Source organism: Pocillopora verrucosa, chromosome 8 (assembly GCF_036669915.1).
Source record: "Pocillopora verrucosa isolate sample1 chromosome 8, ASM3666991v2, whole genome shotgun sequence".
Taxonomy (NCBI): Eukaryota; Metazoa; Cnidaria; class Anthozoa; order Scleractinia; family Pocilloporidae; genus Pocillopora; species Pocillopora verrucosa.
This window is the reverse complement of record NC_089319.1, coordinates 6944131-6959336: the sequence shown is the minus strand read 5'-3', so window position 1 is coordinate 6959336 and position 15206 is coordinate 6944131. Positions and strand designations below refer to the sequence as shown.

General features: G+C 39.8%; 3 protein-coding genes and 1 pseudogene across 3 annotated transcripts; 2 read left to right on the top strand and 2 right to left on the bottom strand.

Annotated features, from left to right (window-relative positions):
- Nucleotides 1-395: 395 nt before the first annotated feature.
- Nucleotides 396-1859, top strand: LOC136283064 (BTB/POZ domain-containing protein 6-like). Its single transcript, XM_066171244.1, has one exon. The coding sequence runs from the start codon at nucleotides 483-485 to the stop codon at nucleotides 1461-1463; it is 981 nt and encodes a 326-aa protein (XP_066027341.1). The 5' UTR covers nucleotides 396-482; the 3' UTR covers nucleotides 1464-1859.
- A 437-nt stretch (nucleotides 1860-2296) lies between these two features.
- Nucleotides 2297-4831, top strand: LOC136283209 (BTB/POZ domain-containing protein 6-like). Its single transcript, XM_066171646.1, has one exon. It carries the CDS (start codon nucleotides 2385-2387, stop codon nucleotides 3741-3743), a length of 1359 nt encoding a protein of 452 aa, XP_066027743.1. The 5' UTR covers nucleotides 2297-2384; the 3' UTR covers nucleotides 3744-4831.
- Nucleotides 4832-5081: 250 nt separating this feature from the next.
- LOC131780742 (uncharacterized) lies at nucleotides 5082-7583 on the bottom strand. Its single transcript, XM_066171635.1, has one exon. The coding sequence runs from the start codon at nucleotides 6960-6962 to the stop codon at nucleotides 5826-5828; it is 1137 nt and encodes a 378-aa protein (XP_066027732.1). The 5' UTR covers nucleotides 6963-7583; the 3' UTR covers nucleotides 5082-5825.
- On the bottom strand, nucleotides 7152-8206 carry LOC136283198 (uncharacterized; annotated as a pseudogene).
- Between the last annotated feature and the right edge of the window lie 7000 nt (nucleotides 8207-15206).

Genomic DNA, 15206 nt, shown 5'->3' with positions numbered 1-15206 from the left:
CATCATGATACTCAGTGTTCACCGGCTGTCTTGTGAATTTTGATTTTCGGTTTCCCTTGAATCGATATAAATAGATATATGCCTGTGTAAAACATTGTGTACTGTTCGAGTGTGTTCTCTGAACATTTTGAATGACATGATTCTCGACAGAAATGCGGAATACGTCATGAATGTTGTCAATAAGATTAAACTGATTGCTCGACAGAGGCTATGCTTCAGATCGAATCAGTAAGATTTGGATAAAACGGAAGTTATAAAAAAAGATACTCAAAAAAAAAGAAAGAAAAGCAGCGTTTCAGCTCCACGAGGAAAATTTTTAAGCCGTCCAAGATTTACGTCACACTCATCCTTCCGTGAAGTATTGGAGTCCTTGTTTACCAAGGAGACGTCAGCTATATACCGGGACTAAATATATTCGTTTGTTGAAGCGTAGAAGATCAGTAAGAGCGTTTAAAGCTGAGCGCTAGTTAAAAGAAACGGCAATGTTGTGTACATCGGAGGCACAGAAAGATTGGCAAACTTCCAGACCAACTATCAAAGAGAGATGTGCGTTTGTCTTTAACAACGAGTTCTTGAGCGATGTGAATTTTAAAGCGAGATCGTCGATTTGCGGCGAGTGTAAGGTGATACCAGCTCACAAGTTCGTTCTTTCCATCAGCAGCCCTGTGTTTCAAGCCATGTTTCGCGGGAACATGGCTGAGTCTGTTTCAAACCTGATAGAACTACCGGACTGTGATTATGAGAGCTTGTTGGAGTTCTTTCGTTATCTCTATAGCGATGAGGCGTATCTTAGTGGAACTAACGTCCTTCAAGTGTTATATCTAGCAAACAAGTACATAGTGCCCTCTCTCGTCGATAAATGCACCGAATATTTGCAGAAAAGTCTGAACGCATACAATGTGTTGCGTATTCTTCCACACGCTCAGGCGTTCGACAAAAATGAACTTTTAGAGCGATGCTGGGAATTGATTGATAAGAATGCGGACAGTGTCGTGAAATCAGAGGAATTTTTTAATCTTGAGAGGTGTCGAGTGGAGACTATTGTCAACAGAGAATCGTTAAACATTAGAGAATTCGAATTATTCAAAGCTGTTGACCGCTGGGTGTCTAAAGAAAGCGAAAGACAAGGCCTTCTTGAAAGCCTCAGTAATTGTGAATCAAAGCGACGGATACTCGGGGACGGAATAGTGCAGGGGATACGGTTCCCACTGATGTCACAAAAAGAATTCATGTCGGCCGTACCCGACAGTAACATTCTAACGACAAGTGAAGTCATAAACCTGATGAAATACTTCAGTGGTTTACCGACACCGCTTCTGCCGTTTATACAAACTCCAAGGAAAGGAACAATGAAGGACACGCCACAAATGCGCCGTCGATTGGGAACTTATATTCCTCCGGCAGCTTGGTGGGGACATTCATTTCAGAATCGCCAATTAACGTGTGGTTCGCCTCTTAGTTAAAGGAAATGTGTAGCAATATTTGTAATCATTTTTAGTATCGTTAAGAATCGGCTTTAATAACGGGCGCTGATACGCTTTCGAGGAAAAAAGGACGCGCAGAAAATGGCCTGTAAGCGGGCGCACAGTGGAAGCGGTTGTCATGGGAACGGCTGTCATTTTTCGCACGCTCGTTTAGTCCCCGTCCCTACAGACGGGGAGCCAGAGCAGGTTATAAGATTTGACTACGAATGTCAAACTCTATGATAATCATCAGATGAAGACGACAAAAACGAAGAGGAAAAAGGGAAGTGGCTTAAAAGCAAGAATACTGATAACGAAAGCGAGGGTGGGAAGACATTTCCTATTTTATTTTAAAAATCATGCCGTCTATTATAAAGTGAGAAAAATAAACGCAAACTGAAGTATTCATTAAGTGTACATCACCTGTCACTGTGTTTAAATCCCTACGAAATCTAACAAACAACGAGTATGATCGTGTTAAAGATTAAGAAAGTCAACACCTGTGAAGTCTTTGATAACTGAACTTAACTGAGAGTTTTGGAGATTTGGCCTGGGTGTATACATTCCGGTTTTCGTTTGACATACAAGGTACCGGGTCATTGAGATATTTATAAAATATTTCAATGACAGTATAACTTTAGGCCGTCATTTAGCACTTTAGCTACTTAAATATAATGCAGTGATATTTAACTGAGGAGTCTAGTGTCACTGTGTGAACCTTGTCAATTTCTTTTTTTTATTATTATTTTGTATGCATATGATTAAGACCGTGACTACATCACGTGTCCTTCAAATTTAACCCCAGGCCTATCTCTGACAGGCGAAGCAGTACCCAAACCTTGTTTGTATTAATATTTGATTAACAAGGAATATTCGGAAAAAACCCCTACTAACATCAGCAGCTTAGGAAAGATTGCAACTATGCCTTCTCTTGAAGATCTTTGGCACTCACACAGGCAAACAAAGAAGGAAAAAATTGCATTTCTCTTCAACAATAAGGAAATGAGTGATGTGAGTTTTGTTGTTCAAGCCTCCACCGAAGAAAGTGAAACTAGAAAGGTCATCCCAGCTCACAAATTTGTGCTCGCAATCAGTAGTCGTGTGTTCCATTCTATGTTTTATGGTCCACTGCCGGAGACTAAAGACTCTATCGAACTGAGTGACTGCGAGTACGAGAGTTTGTTAGAATTATTTCGCTACATCTACTGCGACCAAGCGAACTTGAGCGGAAGTAACGTACTTCAATTATGGTATTTGGCGAAGAAGTACATGACACCTGAACTCGCCTTGAGCTGCAAACAATTTGTGCAACATGCATTCCAAGTGAAGGTATCAAACGTTTTTTGCACTTTGTCGTGTGCTCGTATGTTTGAAGATACAGATTTGGAAAATCGATGTTGGAAAGTGATTGAGAAGCAGACAGAAAGAGCTGTGACATCAGACGAATTTGCTACAGTTGAGAGATCTGTTGTTGAATCTATTGTGAAGAAAGAAGTGTTGAATATTAAAGAAGTAGAACTGTTCAAAGCTGTTGATCGCTGGGGCGTAAAAGAATGTGAGAGGCGAGGAATAACGCTTGGTGGAAAGGAAAGGAGAATTATTTTAGGGGAAGAAATTGTGAAAGCGATTCGATTTCCTCTGATGTCGTACGAAGAGTTTAGATCTGTGACGATATCCAGAGAAACGGAAAACATTCTGAAACACGAGGAAATATCTCACATGTTGAGTTTTTATCTGGATGAACTGAAGACCCCGTTACAGTTTTCACCGGCTCAAAGAGTCGATTTTCATCTATGCCTTAGATTTGATAATTTCCATCCTCCGCGTGGAGATGAAAAGTGGAACTATGGAGATAAGATGGGAGAGCTTGCTTTCTCTGTCGATAAGACCATCTACCTGCTAGGCATTCAACTTTTCGGCTGCTTCGAGCGATACAATGTCACAGTTGAAGTAAAGAGACATCATGGCGATTGGATAACATTTACAAAACATTCAGGCACGCATTTATCCAGAAAGGTTGCTCTTACAAATGGTTATTATTACGGATTTGACGTGTTTTTCGATGATCCAATATTATTGGAGACGAATAGACCATATAAAATTGTGTGGCGCATCCGAGGTCCATCCTCATGGTGCGGTGGAGGATACAAAGAGTTCATCGAATGTCACGGTGTGGTTTTTACCTTCATTAGACATGTGCCTTCTTTGAGAGGCACCGTGCATTATTTGAACGACTTAGCGTGTCCTGCTCTGTTATTCCGGGAAAACATCTCCGCTTGATCAGGGCCTGTACTTCATACGCGTGCGTGATTACGAGCCGATTTAAGACTGTATCAAATTTTGCGATAAGTAATCGTATATTCGGTCTGTAGCTCTTGTACATTTTATATTAAATCCGAATGGTTACCGAAGAACAATCTCTTTTGCAAAATCGCAAACTCTGAGATCTAGGAGTAGTAGATTTTCTGTAACGGAAAGGAAAGAAAAAATTCTCAGAATTAAGTGACGGTTTGACTCTTGATCTCATCATTATCGTCTGTTACTGGAATTTGTATTTGATTAATGAGTCATAAAGACGCTAACTTCGGGAAAAGAAGTTCAAGTTGACAGCTTGTTTGTTTTCCTTTTCATCTAGATCTAACATGAGACAATGATTTTAATAACCAAGAAACCGCTAGCATATCTAGTATTGCATATAAATAAACTTAATGCCACAGAATTCTCACAAAGGAATCGATCTTTGTAACTCGCCGGGGAAGGGGGTGGGGTCGGAGAATTTTGATCGTGTCTGAATCAAACTACTCCAATCCCCCATAAGATTCTGTATCCCCCCCCCCCCCCCCGCATGGTTTTAATGTGCAAATATCAACAGAATTTGAAGTATAAAAGTTTGACGTTGAGCAGAATTAGTGAAGAGGAGAGGGGGAAGGGAGGGGGATGGCCCTATAGATAAAGAAACGCTCAATTCTCTTACCCCCCCGCCCCCCCTCCGCACCTTTATACTCTTCTATTGACGACTGATCCCTTATCCGTTCCTCCCTGTAAACTTTGCGAGTACCGTATTTCCCCGTGTATAATACGCGCCCATGTATAATACGCACCCCGATTTTTGACCAAATTTTTCATAAACAAAAGTTTTCAGAGCAGAAAAAACGTTAATTCTTCCTACAACTGACGTTTTGCAGTGGAAAGTTTCGTTACCATTTCGAATTTCTTATCGCTTGTGATTACAGTAATACGGTACGATCGTAATGTTTATCTCGTCAGCTGTTTCTTAAATACTCTACTTAATTTATTTATGGATCGAAATTGAAAATGTTTCTTCAGTAGATTATTTAACTCAAGCTAATAAAGACCAATTACTACGAGACTTTCGTTACTTTCTTTGTTGTGTTTGTGGATCGAAATTGAAAATGTTTCATCGGTAGATTATTTAACTCAAGCCAATAAAGACCAATTACTACATGGCGTTTGTTACTTTCTTTCTTGTGTTTTTAACGTATGCAAATTAGGACGTACTTGAAAAACAATAGAAACCGTGTATAATACGCACCGCGATTTTGATGGTTATTTTCGTAGAAAGAAAGTGCGCATTATACAAGGGTAAATACGGTAGAAGCGATTCGGCAGTTGAAATTGCATGATGAGAATGGAAGACAAATCTCTTCAAACCTTGATCCCTGGGTTGATCTTCTTCCTGTACTCTGGAGACGAGCGACCCCGGAACCGAGGTTAAAATCATTCTGGTCTAAAACTAGGACAATTGTGACCACAACTTTTAAAATTCATAAAAAATTTAATATTTAGCCTAAATGGCTCACATTTTCACCAAAGAGGCACCTGATTATGCCTTCTTCAATATTGATCTTAAATTGCTGACCATGCATTTCTGGAGTTAATTATTAACCCTATAAAATAAAATATTATTGTTAGACTTGATACACTGCCCCCTTTTGTTTCTAATGAAAATGCAATAAATAAACTTATGTTTGGCACATCAACTCTATATAAAAGGGACTACAACCTAATGGGGCAAAATTTGGTTACGGCGGATATTGTTGCCATGGCAACCACATGACCATTTAATTTATGTTTTTGCCTGTAAATATGCTTCTACTTTATGTGGTCTAATTTTGTCCCATTAAGTTGTAGTAGTCTATATGTTAAACACTTGAGCCAAGTTTGACTAACATACCTTAAATCTAAGAGACAAAAAAATAGGGGGCAGTACTGGCAGTAGGAAAAATGGCCATTTTTCAGAAAATAGCTTTAAACATTTGTAAAAGAGATAAAAAAAACAATGAAAATGACTTCCATTCTCTCAACTACTGATTTGCTTTGATATTTCACCATAATACTATATCAAACAGCAGTAAATGTCACCAGGGAATGGTTTTTATGTCTGTTCATTTTTTTTTTTCTCTTTCTTGATGGTCCACTGTTCAGTCCAAGATCATTGAAGCCTCCCGCCTCATATGTCACACCTTCCCGGTTGGACCTCAGCTCTTCATCCCTTTGTTTTGCCTGCCTCCTCATGATTCTGTAGTTCTTATACTGTTTGTCCACTCTTGCCTCAGCCTGTTTTACTCTTTTAGAATCTCTCCTCTTAAATTCTTTCCTTGTATGTACCCCCACATTCAGTCCAGCCTTCAACATGACCTGGTTCTTCACGGAGGCACCTCTGCTGAAGTGTAAACTAGCAGAACATGTTGCCATCAGAACTCTTTTTCTTCCATGCCATTTACTCTTGGGGCACTTATTCCACACCAAAGCATTTATAGATTCATTTGAATTCTGTGTGTAGCCAGGCAAACATCTTGCAAAGAGGGCAGGGTCACTCAGTCTGTCATAGATTGGTTCAAGACATTTTTTAAAAACTGGATCAAGATGATGAGGTTTGTCTGGACATGGTAAACCTTTCTTATACTTGCACCAAGAGTTTGATGGGCAGTACTGATGTCTTTCCTTTAATGGCAGCTTTAAACAGTGATAAAGGCCAGCCTTTATTTCTGTTCTCATGTTTGCCACAGCTCTGTCTCGTTCTTCAGTTGTTGAGATGCCCCTATTGACATTGTTGTGGACAGCTTTTCCATAATATTTCTTAAGTTTTTCTATTTCAGTTTTGGTCAGCCTTCCATTCCTACCTTTAACAGGTTTGCCATCCTCCAGTTTTGTGGTGGACTTCTGGAAATCATAAAGGGCCTTTCCAAGATGTTTCTGCACATGGCCTATGCAATCAAGTTTAATAACTCGATTGCAATCAGCAGTTCCTTGAAGATGTCCCTCTTCCCATTCTTTGTAATCACTTGAAGCTGTCCATGAAATGTACTCCTTAGATGTTGGTTCCATTTTCTCGAAGCAATTGCAAGTGTCACATGCTCCATATATGTTCCATATTGATGAATAAGACTTTGAGTCTTCATCAGATATCATCCACTTGTACATTAAGCCAAATTGTTCACTCCTACCCCATAATCGCTTAGCGCATTCCATTTCCATACTTGGACTGGAACCACCATAGCTGCCTTGACAGTCATGAGTTTGCAACCAATCCTCAAATGCCTCTTGTGTACAATTGGCTTTTTTCTGGTCACACTGACTGCAGACTTTAGAAATGACCTCAAAGTCAAGAACTTTTCCAGATGCTGCTGAAATTACGAAGCTTACACAGTGATTGGCAGAATAGCCTCACCTGGACCAGGTGCCATCAAAACTCACTGGTACTTCAGCTATTGCATTCTCATTGTTATCTTCCTCACCCATCTCTAGAAATGCAAGTTTTCTAGCTTTAGCTCTGTTCTTGGCCAGTTCTTCTCGGACGACATCAGTGTGGGCTTCTAAGAGAGCATCCTCATGTCTATACCATGTATCAATTGAAATACTGAAAGGCATATCTAACACTTCGCAGAGTTTGGCTATTCCTTCCCTTCCTAAACCCATTTCAAAGGCACCATAAACAACTCTCCGATTTAAATCTTTTCCTTGGATAGTATTCGGTAATGTGGCATCAGATTTGTGGTATCCAGTAGCAAGTAGTTCTGACATTCCACATTCATCACACCTGGCATAGATGGAACTGCTCAAGCCAAATCTACTTGTACAGTCTTCTTCTAACTCAACATGGCCTAAAAGAGCCAAAACAAAATAAACAGTTAAGAAACTTCATAACATAGCTATTAAGTTAAGCAGATTGTAGCTAGAAAGATAGATACGTTACATACAGATTACACGAATTAGCTCGCTGACCACATCGTCTTCATCGACGAAAGTAACTCCTACTTTTGGCCGTTTCTCTTTATTCTGGCGCTTTAATTCATGGACTGAAGTGCCTCTGAAACCACTTTTTCGCTTTTTCGAAACACTTTTCCTTAAAACAGCTTGTTTGCGTCCTTCTTTTGGCATTGTAATTCGAAATTATTATGGAGCAGTGCGAAAGTATTATGGAGCAGTGCGAAAGTATTATGGAGCAGTGCGAAAGTATTATGGAGCAGTGCGAAAGTATTATGGAGCAACGCGGTGTTTTGGCCGAGAACCGAATTGGCTTAGTAACCTAGCTTAGAACCGAAAAGATTGTACCTGTGGAACGGACTCTGGTCACACCAGACCGTAGGAACGTGTTTTAACAAGTTATAACGCATCGATCGCAAAAATAACGCAAAATTTGAAGCCGTTGCCATGGAAACCGAAAAACAACAAAAAAACAAGGCTAAGAAAACCTCATTTTTTACTGACTCGCAAACTGGAAGTGGAAAAACTGACATCAAAACTTTAAACTAGACAGATTTGCCCAACTAAAGAGGCCATCAAAACATTTTCGAAAAAAATAACGATTTTAAATTTTTTTTGACCAGAACGCACCCTTAAGATGCTCAGTCACTGAGAAATGTTTTTAGGGTTCTGTTCTGGCGAAATATTCTCATTGATCACGACCAGGAGTCTTGAAAGGTTTTCAGTTGCGTGACAGTGTGACTGATTCTTTCTAGCATATAGGTTTCCTTGCTTTCGCGTAAGTTTTATACGGTTGATATAGCAACGAATTTTTTGTCACTATAGTGGGAATTGAGGCGAAAAGAAACCAGCTAAAATCGGCCAGTCTTCGAGATTGCAAAATTCGCTTTAATAGGATAGAAAAGAGCAAAACCGATCGAGATAAGGAAAATCACCAATGTACAAAAAGAACGACTCCTTGAAACCAAAGAGCTTTTATACTCGCTTTAGAGACCTTGATTTCCTCTCAGTTTACTCTAACATGTTAGTGTTACAAAACGTAAAATCAAGATGCAAAACAGATAATTCCGTTTTTTGGTCACAGACCTTTGTCACGCTTTCGCCATGTTGGATTAAAACCCGGCGAGCTTGCTAAGCCAGACATGCATTATTTCTAAGATGGCGCAACACCATTTCCATTTGCTATGGTCAGTAAAATAATGCCAATTAACCGATGGAGATAATGTGACTTCATATAATATAAAATGTAGTATTGTCACAGCAGTCGTGAATTCACTACCGTGCATTAAGAGTGTTATTGCATGGCTGTGTTACTCAAACTAAACAAAGTCCCGATTTCCGACTACGTAAGTAAACCGGACAAAATGTGGGGCATTGTACTTCTTAATTGCCCTGTACAGCTTGGAGTTAATTTCGCGGGCCAGACGGAGTAATAAACTTTGAAAATATGTTTAGACGGTTCAGAGACACGTAAACTTCTTGTTACTGAAGGTGAATTATGTTTTTTAACTTTTTATGATAGAGATGAATCTTGAGATGTTAATTGCAAGTCGATGATATCTGCTATATTATATGCTTTTGTAATGGTTGTTTATTAGTCACCAGTAAAGTATTTCCACGACTGCTTAAGCCTCGGGGTAAAATTCTAATGTGCCGATTAGCTTCAATTAATTTCAATTTTCGCCGTTTTTCGTTTGGCACTTTGTCGGCAAGTGTCCCCATTTGTGGCATTTAGTGCAATAACCCATTTTATTAGAGTGTGCATAGCGACATTTGGACGATCCATATTTGCAATTACTCTTGAAGTAACATTCTTTCAGGATTTCTAAAGAACTTCTTTTCATCTTCGCTGTGATAGTACTTGCAATTAAGCCCTCTCTTGCAGTTTGAACGGTCTTCGCATGGCGCAGAGTATTGTTGGTTTCGTCGCCTTCGCGTCTTTCTTTGAACAAGTTGGAAGTCATCTTCTTCGCCACTTCCACTCAGGTCATCTATGTTATTGTGAGATGGATCATCACTTCTCACACTTAGCTGGTCGTCAACATTCATTAGTGCTTCATATTTGTTTGTGATGCAAATTTCAGCACTTCGATCATACTCATTACGGTAGGAGGGATAATTGACAATTTTCCAAGGATATTGCTGTTGAAGTTTCTCGAAGATCTTGTCGAAATGGTGTTCAATGCCCTTTCCATCGACAGATTTCATTTTAGCAAAGATCAGAATTACATCCACGTAATCCGTCAGATCCAAATCGTCTGGTCCAATCATACGGAACTGAAATGGCCAGCCTAGCCTTTCGCAAAGACCATTTTGCCATTTCTCATCAAGTGAAAAGTCAATACCTTTAATGATCGCAGACCGCGACTTCGGAATGTCTTTTTCTTTGAATTTTAAATTGGTAAACGTGACTTCTTCAAGGCTCGAGTCAAGTGTATTTATGTGGACAAATCCAGGCTTCTCCTCCGCCAGTTTTTTGAGTGCGTTTGAAATACAACCTTCCCACATCCAAATTACAGTGGACCATTTCATTTTTATGCTCTCGTTAATTGCTGGTATCATGTCAGCATCTCCACTCACAATTACTATCTTCCCCTTGGTGACACTCCTATCAGAGACCAGCGCTGTGATATCCGCCGCCATCTGATGATCCACTTGCTTTTCCCTATTTGTGATGGTGCTTCTCTCAGTGGTGATCACCTTCCACCCACGCTCCCTTATTTTCTGCCAGACAGAGTCTATTGGCGGAGGTTCCGATCCATACAAAGTTCCCCAAGCAACATTTCTCCCATTTGCAACGACGTCTGTTACTTCTCCAATGTCTAAACGGAGTCGAGGATCTTCCACGCATTTTAGCTTTAACTTCAAGGCAGCACGCTTCTTTGCTTCGATCCACATGTTTGAATCATCAACATGAATAAAGACGTGTTCGTCTCCTTCATTTTGAGGCCTGACTGGCTGTAAACTCTCTGAGCAGCAACTGCATTCCGTACTATCGCAATCGTACATTTGGTCCGCAAAACAGTTAAAACAGGTCATGTGGTTTGATTTACACTGCCAGAACTTGTGATATCTAGTAAGATATACCTCACATTTACCACAATTTCCCCTTCCAAGGAGATCTAGTTGGAGGGAAAGACATTATGTTCATGAGTTCTTCACTCAACATAAATATTAGGTTTACCTCTACCAGCACAATTTACTTCTGATTTTGAACACAGTTCTTGAATCCAGTATTACTATGGAAAATCAGGTAAGAAAAAAAAAGTTTGGGTGGAACATACTGTCCGCGCCAAGCATTGTCGACAACCTCGAGAAGATCAGATGCACCAGCTGCGAAATTAGTCCCGTGTATAATTATTGAAATCGTTTTTTAACTCGTCAGCTAAAGTGTCGCTGTCAATCTAAGAAAACCGATAACATCAGAAATATTTATGGAATATTAATCGAGTTCCCAGTGAGGAAAGAGCCAATCATGTGTGAGTCGAACTTGTATTAGGCGGTCATCCACGGAGAATGGCGAGGTGACCGCTAAATACTGGTTGACTGTTTATTACAGATTCCTTACCGATAGGGGTTTACATACATACATATACATATACTTTATTGATTCTCCCTAAGTGGGCTTTTCAGCTCAATAGAAAAAAAAAAAAAAAAATACAAATATATAAATTAATTGAGAATGTAAATACAATAATATTATAATTACAAAATATATATCAATAATATAATATATCAACTTAATAAAACGTTTGCAAGATGACGTCTAAATTCCTGGGGCATTTTAAAGACTTAATGTTATCGTTCAAGGAGTTCCAGAGTTTGGCTCCTCTGAAAGCAAAGGACCGCTGCCCTGTTGACAGGCGACATAAAGGTATATCCAAAGCACCAGATGATCGAGTTTGTCTATTATGGACTTGAGAACGTGATTTAAACATATCAGCAAGATAGTCTGGAACAAGCTTGTTAATACATTTGTGCATCATAGTAGCGTCATTTAGAATGAGTTTCTCTCTAATAGGAAGCCATTTCAACGATCGCAACCCATCCGAAATATGGTCATACTTTCTTAGTCCCAGAATAATTCGCCCGGCAAAGTTTTGGACTTTTTGTAACTTGTCAATATTGCTGCTGCTGGTATTACTCCAGACAGTTGAACAATATTGGAGTTTACTAAAGACAAAAGAATTTATTACTAACAGAAGTGTTTTTCTATCCAAGAGGTGTTTGATTCTGTTAATTTGGTACAATTTAAAAAGGCATTTAGAGGCAATCTCAGTGATATGTTGGTTATAACTGAGGTGTGTGTCGAGAAGAACACCCAAGTCCTTAACGACAGGCACAGGTGTTATTTCCTTGTCAAAAAGTGTTATACTGAATGATGACAGTTTCTTTAAAAGTTGTGGTAATCCAACAGCTAGAACCTTAGTTTTGTCCGGATTAATCAAAAGAGAGTTTTTACAGCACCATTGAGATATTCTCGTAAGATCTTCGTTTAAGGCGAGGATGGACGTGGGTAATTCGGCAGGTGAAAAGGACAAGTACAATTTACAGTCATCAACATAGGAGGCAGATAGACAACGTTTAGGAACAGAAAGGAGGTCGTTAACATAGATTGTAAACAAAACCGGACCTAAAATAGAGCCTTGCGGAACTCCGAACTCAAGTGGGAGTACTTTAGAATCTGCGTCACCTATTCGAACGCACTGTTGTCGGTTAGAAAGGTAACTCTGAAACCAATTCAACGCACCCTGGGAAAAATCGAGATTTTGTAGCTTGGATAACAAGATGTCGTGTCGAATACTATCAAATGCTTTAGACATGTCTAATAAGACCATGATGGAAACTTTCTTGTTATCCATAGCCTGGAGCAACTGATCTGTAACGTACAACAGAGCTGTTTCTGTCGAGTGAAGCTTTCTATTTCCGCTCTGATGTGCTGCCAGTTTATTATTTCTAATTAGATGCTCCATAAGTTGTCCATGTACCAACCTTTCAGTGACTTTTGAGACTATTGGTAATAATGAGATGGGGCGATAGTTGTTAGGGACATCTGGATTACCGCATTTGAGAATAGGTGTAACCTCTGCTGTTTTCCATGCACGTGCAAATGTGTTGGTAACAAAGGAGTTATTCACAATGTGGGTAATTGTTGTTAGCGTACTGGGTAAACTGTCTTTAAGAATTCTGGAGGATATCTTGTCCATTCCAGGAGCTTCGTTAGATGGTAGGCTTCTAATCACCCTTTCTACCTGATTTTCCGTGACTTGATGGAGAACGAATAATTCGGGGCTAACGTCGGTGGATATGTGTAAAGGAGTCGGCACGTCCAAATTTACACTAAGTCCATGATGTAAAGATAAGTCCCTGGCTTTTTGAGCAGTAATACTGCCGACGGAGATGAAGAAATCATTTAATTCGTTAGCTAACCTAGTGGGATCCTCAGAAGCCATAAAACTATCTTGTTGTTTTCGTGGTAGACACCGGTTAATGATTTTCCAAATTGAATTAGGGTTTCCATTGCTATCCAGGATCTGAGTCCTGACGTGAACTTTTTCGGCCACACGAATTTCTCTTTTCACTTCTTGACGGAAAAATCTGTATCCGTTCCAGTGGAAGGGGTCATTTGTTTTTCCCGCAAGTTTGCGCCATTGGTCGCGCGTTCTCATTAGTTGACGAATTTCTGGTGTTATAAACGGGTTAGGTTTAGATCTAATTTTAACCCTCTTGACTGGAGCATGTTGACTTAGTACTTCCAAGAACAGTTCGTTGAATACATCAACTTGATCGTTGAAATCGTCAAATAGGCTTATTATGTGAAAAGGCGCAAATGACAAATCACGTAGGAAATTGTCGGCGCTGTAATTAGTATAGCTTCTAATGGTGACGTAACAGGGCTTGATCCTTGGCTTTTTTAACTTCAGCGAGATGTAGACAAGATTGTGATCGCTAATAGTTGACATAAGGACGTCGTTTGAAGCAATTAGTTTCTCATTCGTGGTCATCACAACATCGATTAACGATTCCCCATTCACCGTGGCTCTGGTTGGTTTATTGATTAATTGGGTGAGGTTAAAAGTAGAGCAAAAATCGTTTAAAGCACGGGATTCTGCGTTATCTTGAAGGAGGTTGCAATTGAGGTCACCCAATATAATGACATCAAGACCTGACAGGAGGGATTCGATAAGACTGTTGGCAAGATCATCTATAAAATTTAATGGAGTACTCGGTGGTCGATATACTGTGCAGATGACGAATGACTTATAACAGCGACTTTGCACTTTTAGCCACAATTGCTGAAAGTTATTATCAGAAACTGAGGATACATTCTCCAGTGATGAAACTTTGTAGTTTTTCTTAATGTAAACACATAGTCCGCCGCCAGGTTTGTGCGGGCCACGGTCTTGTCTATACAAAGTGTAGCCTGGAATATGAATGCTCTCGTTGTTGACTGAAGAATCCAGCCAAGTCTCTGATATCGTAAAGATGTCGAAATTATTTGAGACAACGGAATCCTTTAGCAGAGTGAAGTGTTCCCTGGACTTCAAGGAGCGGATATTTAAATGAGCAATCCTGATGTTTGACTTCGTGTTGCAGGGAAAGCTAATATTTGTGTTCGTCGATGTAGATGAAGAATTAGAAGTAGAGTTTGGTCCAGGATGTGGATGAATGTCGCCGCTAAGATTGTTTTCCAGGAGAGATGGGTTAAAAGACGCTGTTCCGTTAGCTGAGTACAGAAGCCGTCTTCGGAGAAACCGCCTTCGCTTCATTCTTTTGTACCATGAATTCAATCCAAAATGGCGGATTCGGCAAAAACTACTAGGATCGAGATAAGGCATCGAGGAAGGTTCTGGGGCGCTTCCCGGTGTGTCAAATCCATGCCCAATTGAGGAAAACCGCCAATTAGAGTAGTGGCTTAGATTGTTCAAGCAGCTGAACAGTAAAAACACGTGGAAAGTGAACATAAGAACGGAGCTAAAAATTAGTTGACCGACCGCCATCGCTGACCGCATTGGTGTTTCACACCATAATTGATCGCTTAATGTACAAAAACTCGCTAAAAATACTATTAGCATTGATTTCGGGCGACAAACATGGACTAAATGCACTTGAAAGCTTGTTCTTAATTTTCTTTGAGTGCATGGTTCCGCTTTAAGAGACCGTTCGATACAGGTAGAAAACAATAGGAACAGACGGTTGGGACTCAGAAAAGGGTGACCACGACGTTTCAATAGAGGTAAATCCCAAAAAGCAATGGTATTAGTTGTGGTTTTGAGGTTTTCCTGCATTTTTTATTTTGATTGGTTGGAAAAGAATTGGCCATTTTAAATAAAATCCAAGGAATGGTGAAAAAGTCTCGCCGAAAAGGACAACGTCTCACAGTCTAAGCACTTATCAGCAACCATCAATGACTTCTGCGGCGGTGGGCAAGTGGAATTATAGCCCTTTGACTCCCAAAATCTGATTATTAATACTTCACTCCAGCTGTAACACATTTACCTGTAGAATGGAATT

Bases quoted from the DNA above. Each gene is read 5' to 3' on its own strand.
- LOC136283064 (XM_066171244.1), top strand. From the start codon at position 483: ATGTTGTGTACATCGGAGGCACAGAAAGATTGGCAAACTTCCAGACCA.
- LOC136283209 (XM_066171646.1), top strand. From the start codon at position 2,385: ATGCCTTCTCTTGAAGATCTTTGGCACTCACACAGGCAAACAAAGAAG.
- LOC131780742 (XM_066171635.1), bottom strand. From the start codon at position 6,962: ATGGAAATGGAATGCGCTAAGCGATTATGGGGTAGGAGTGAACAATTT.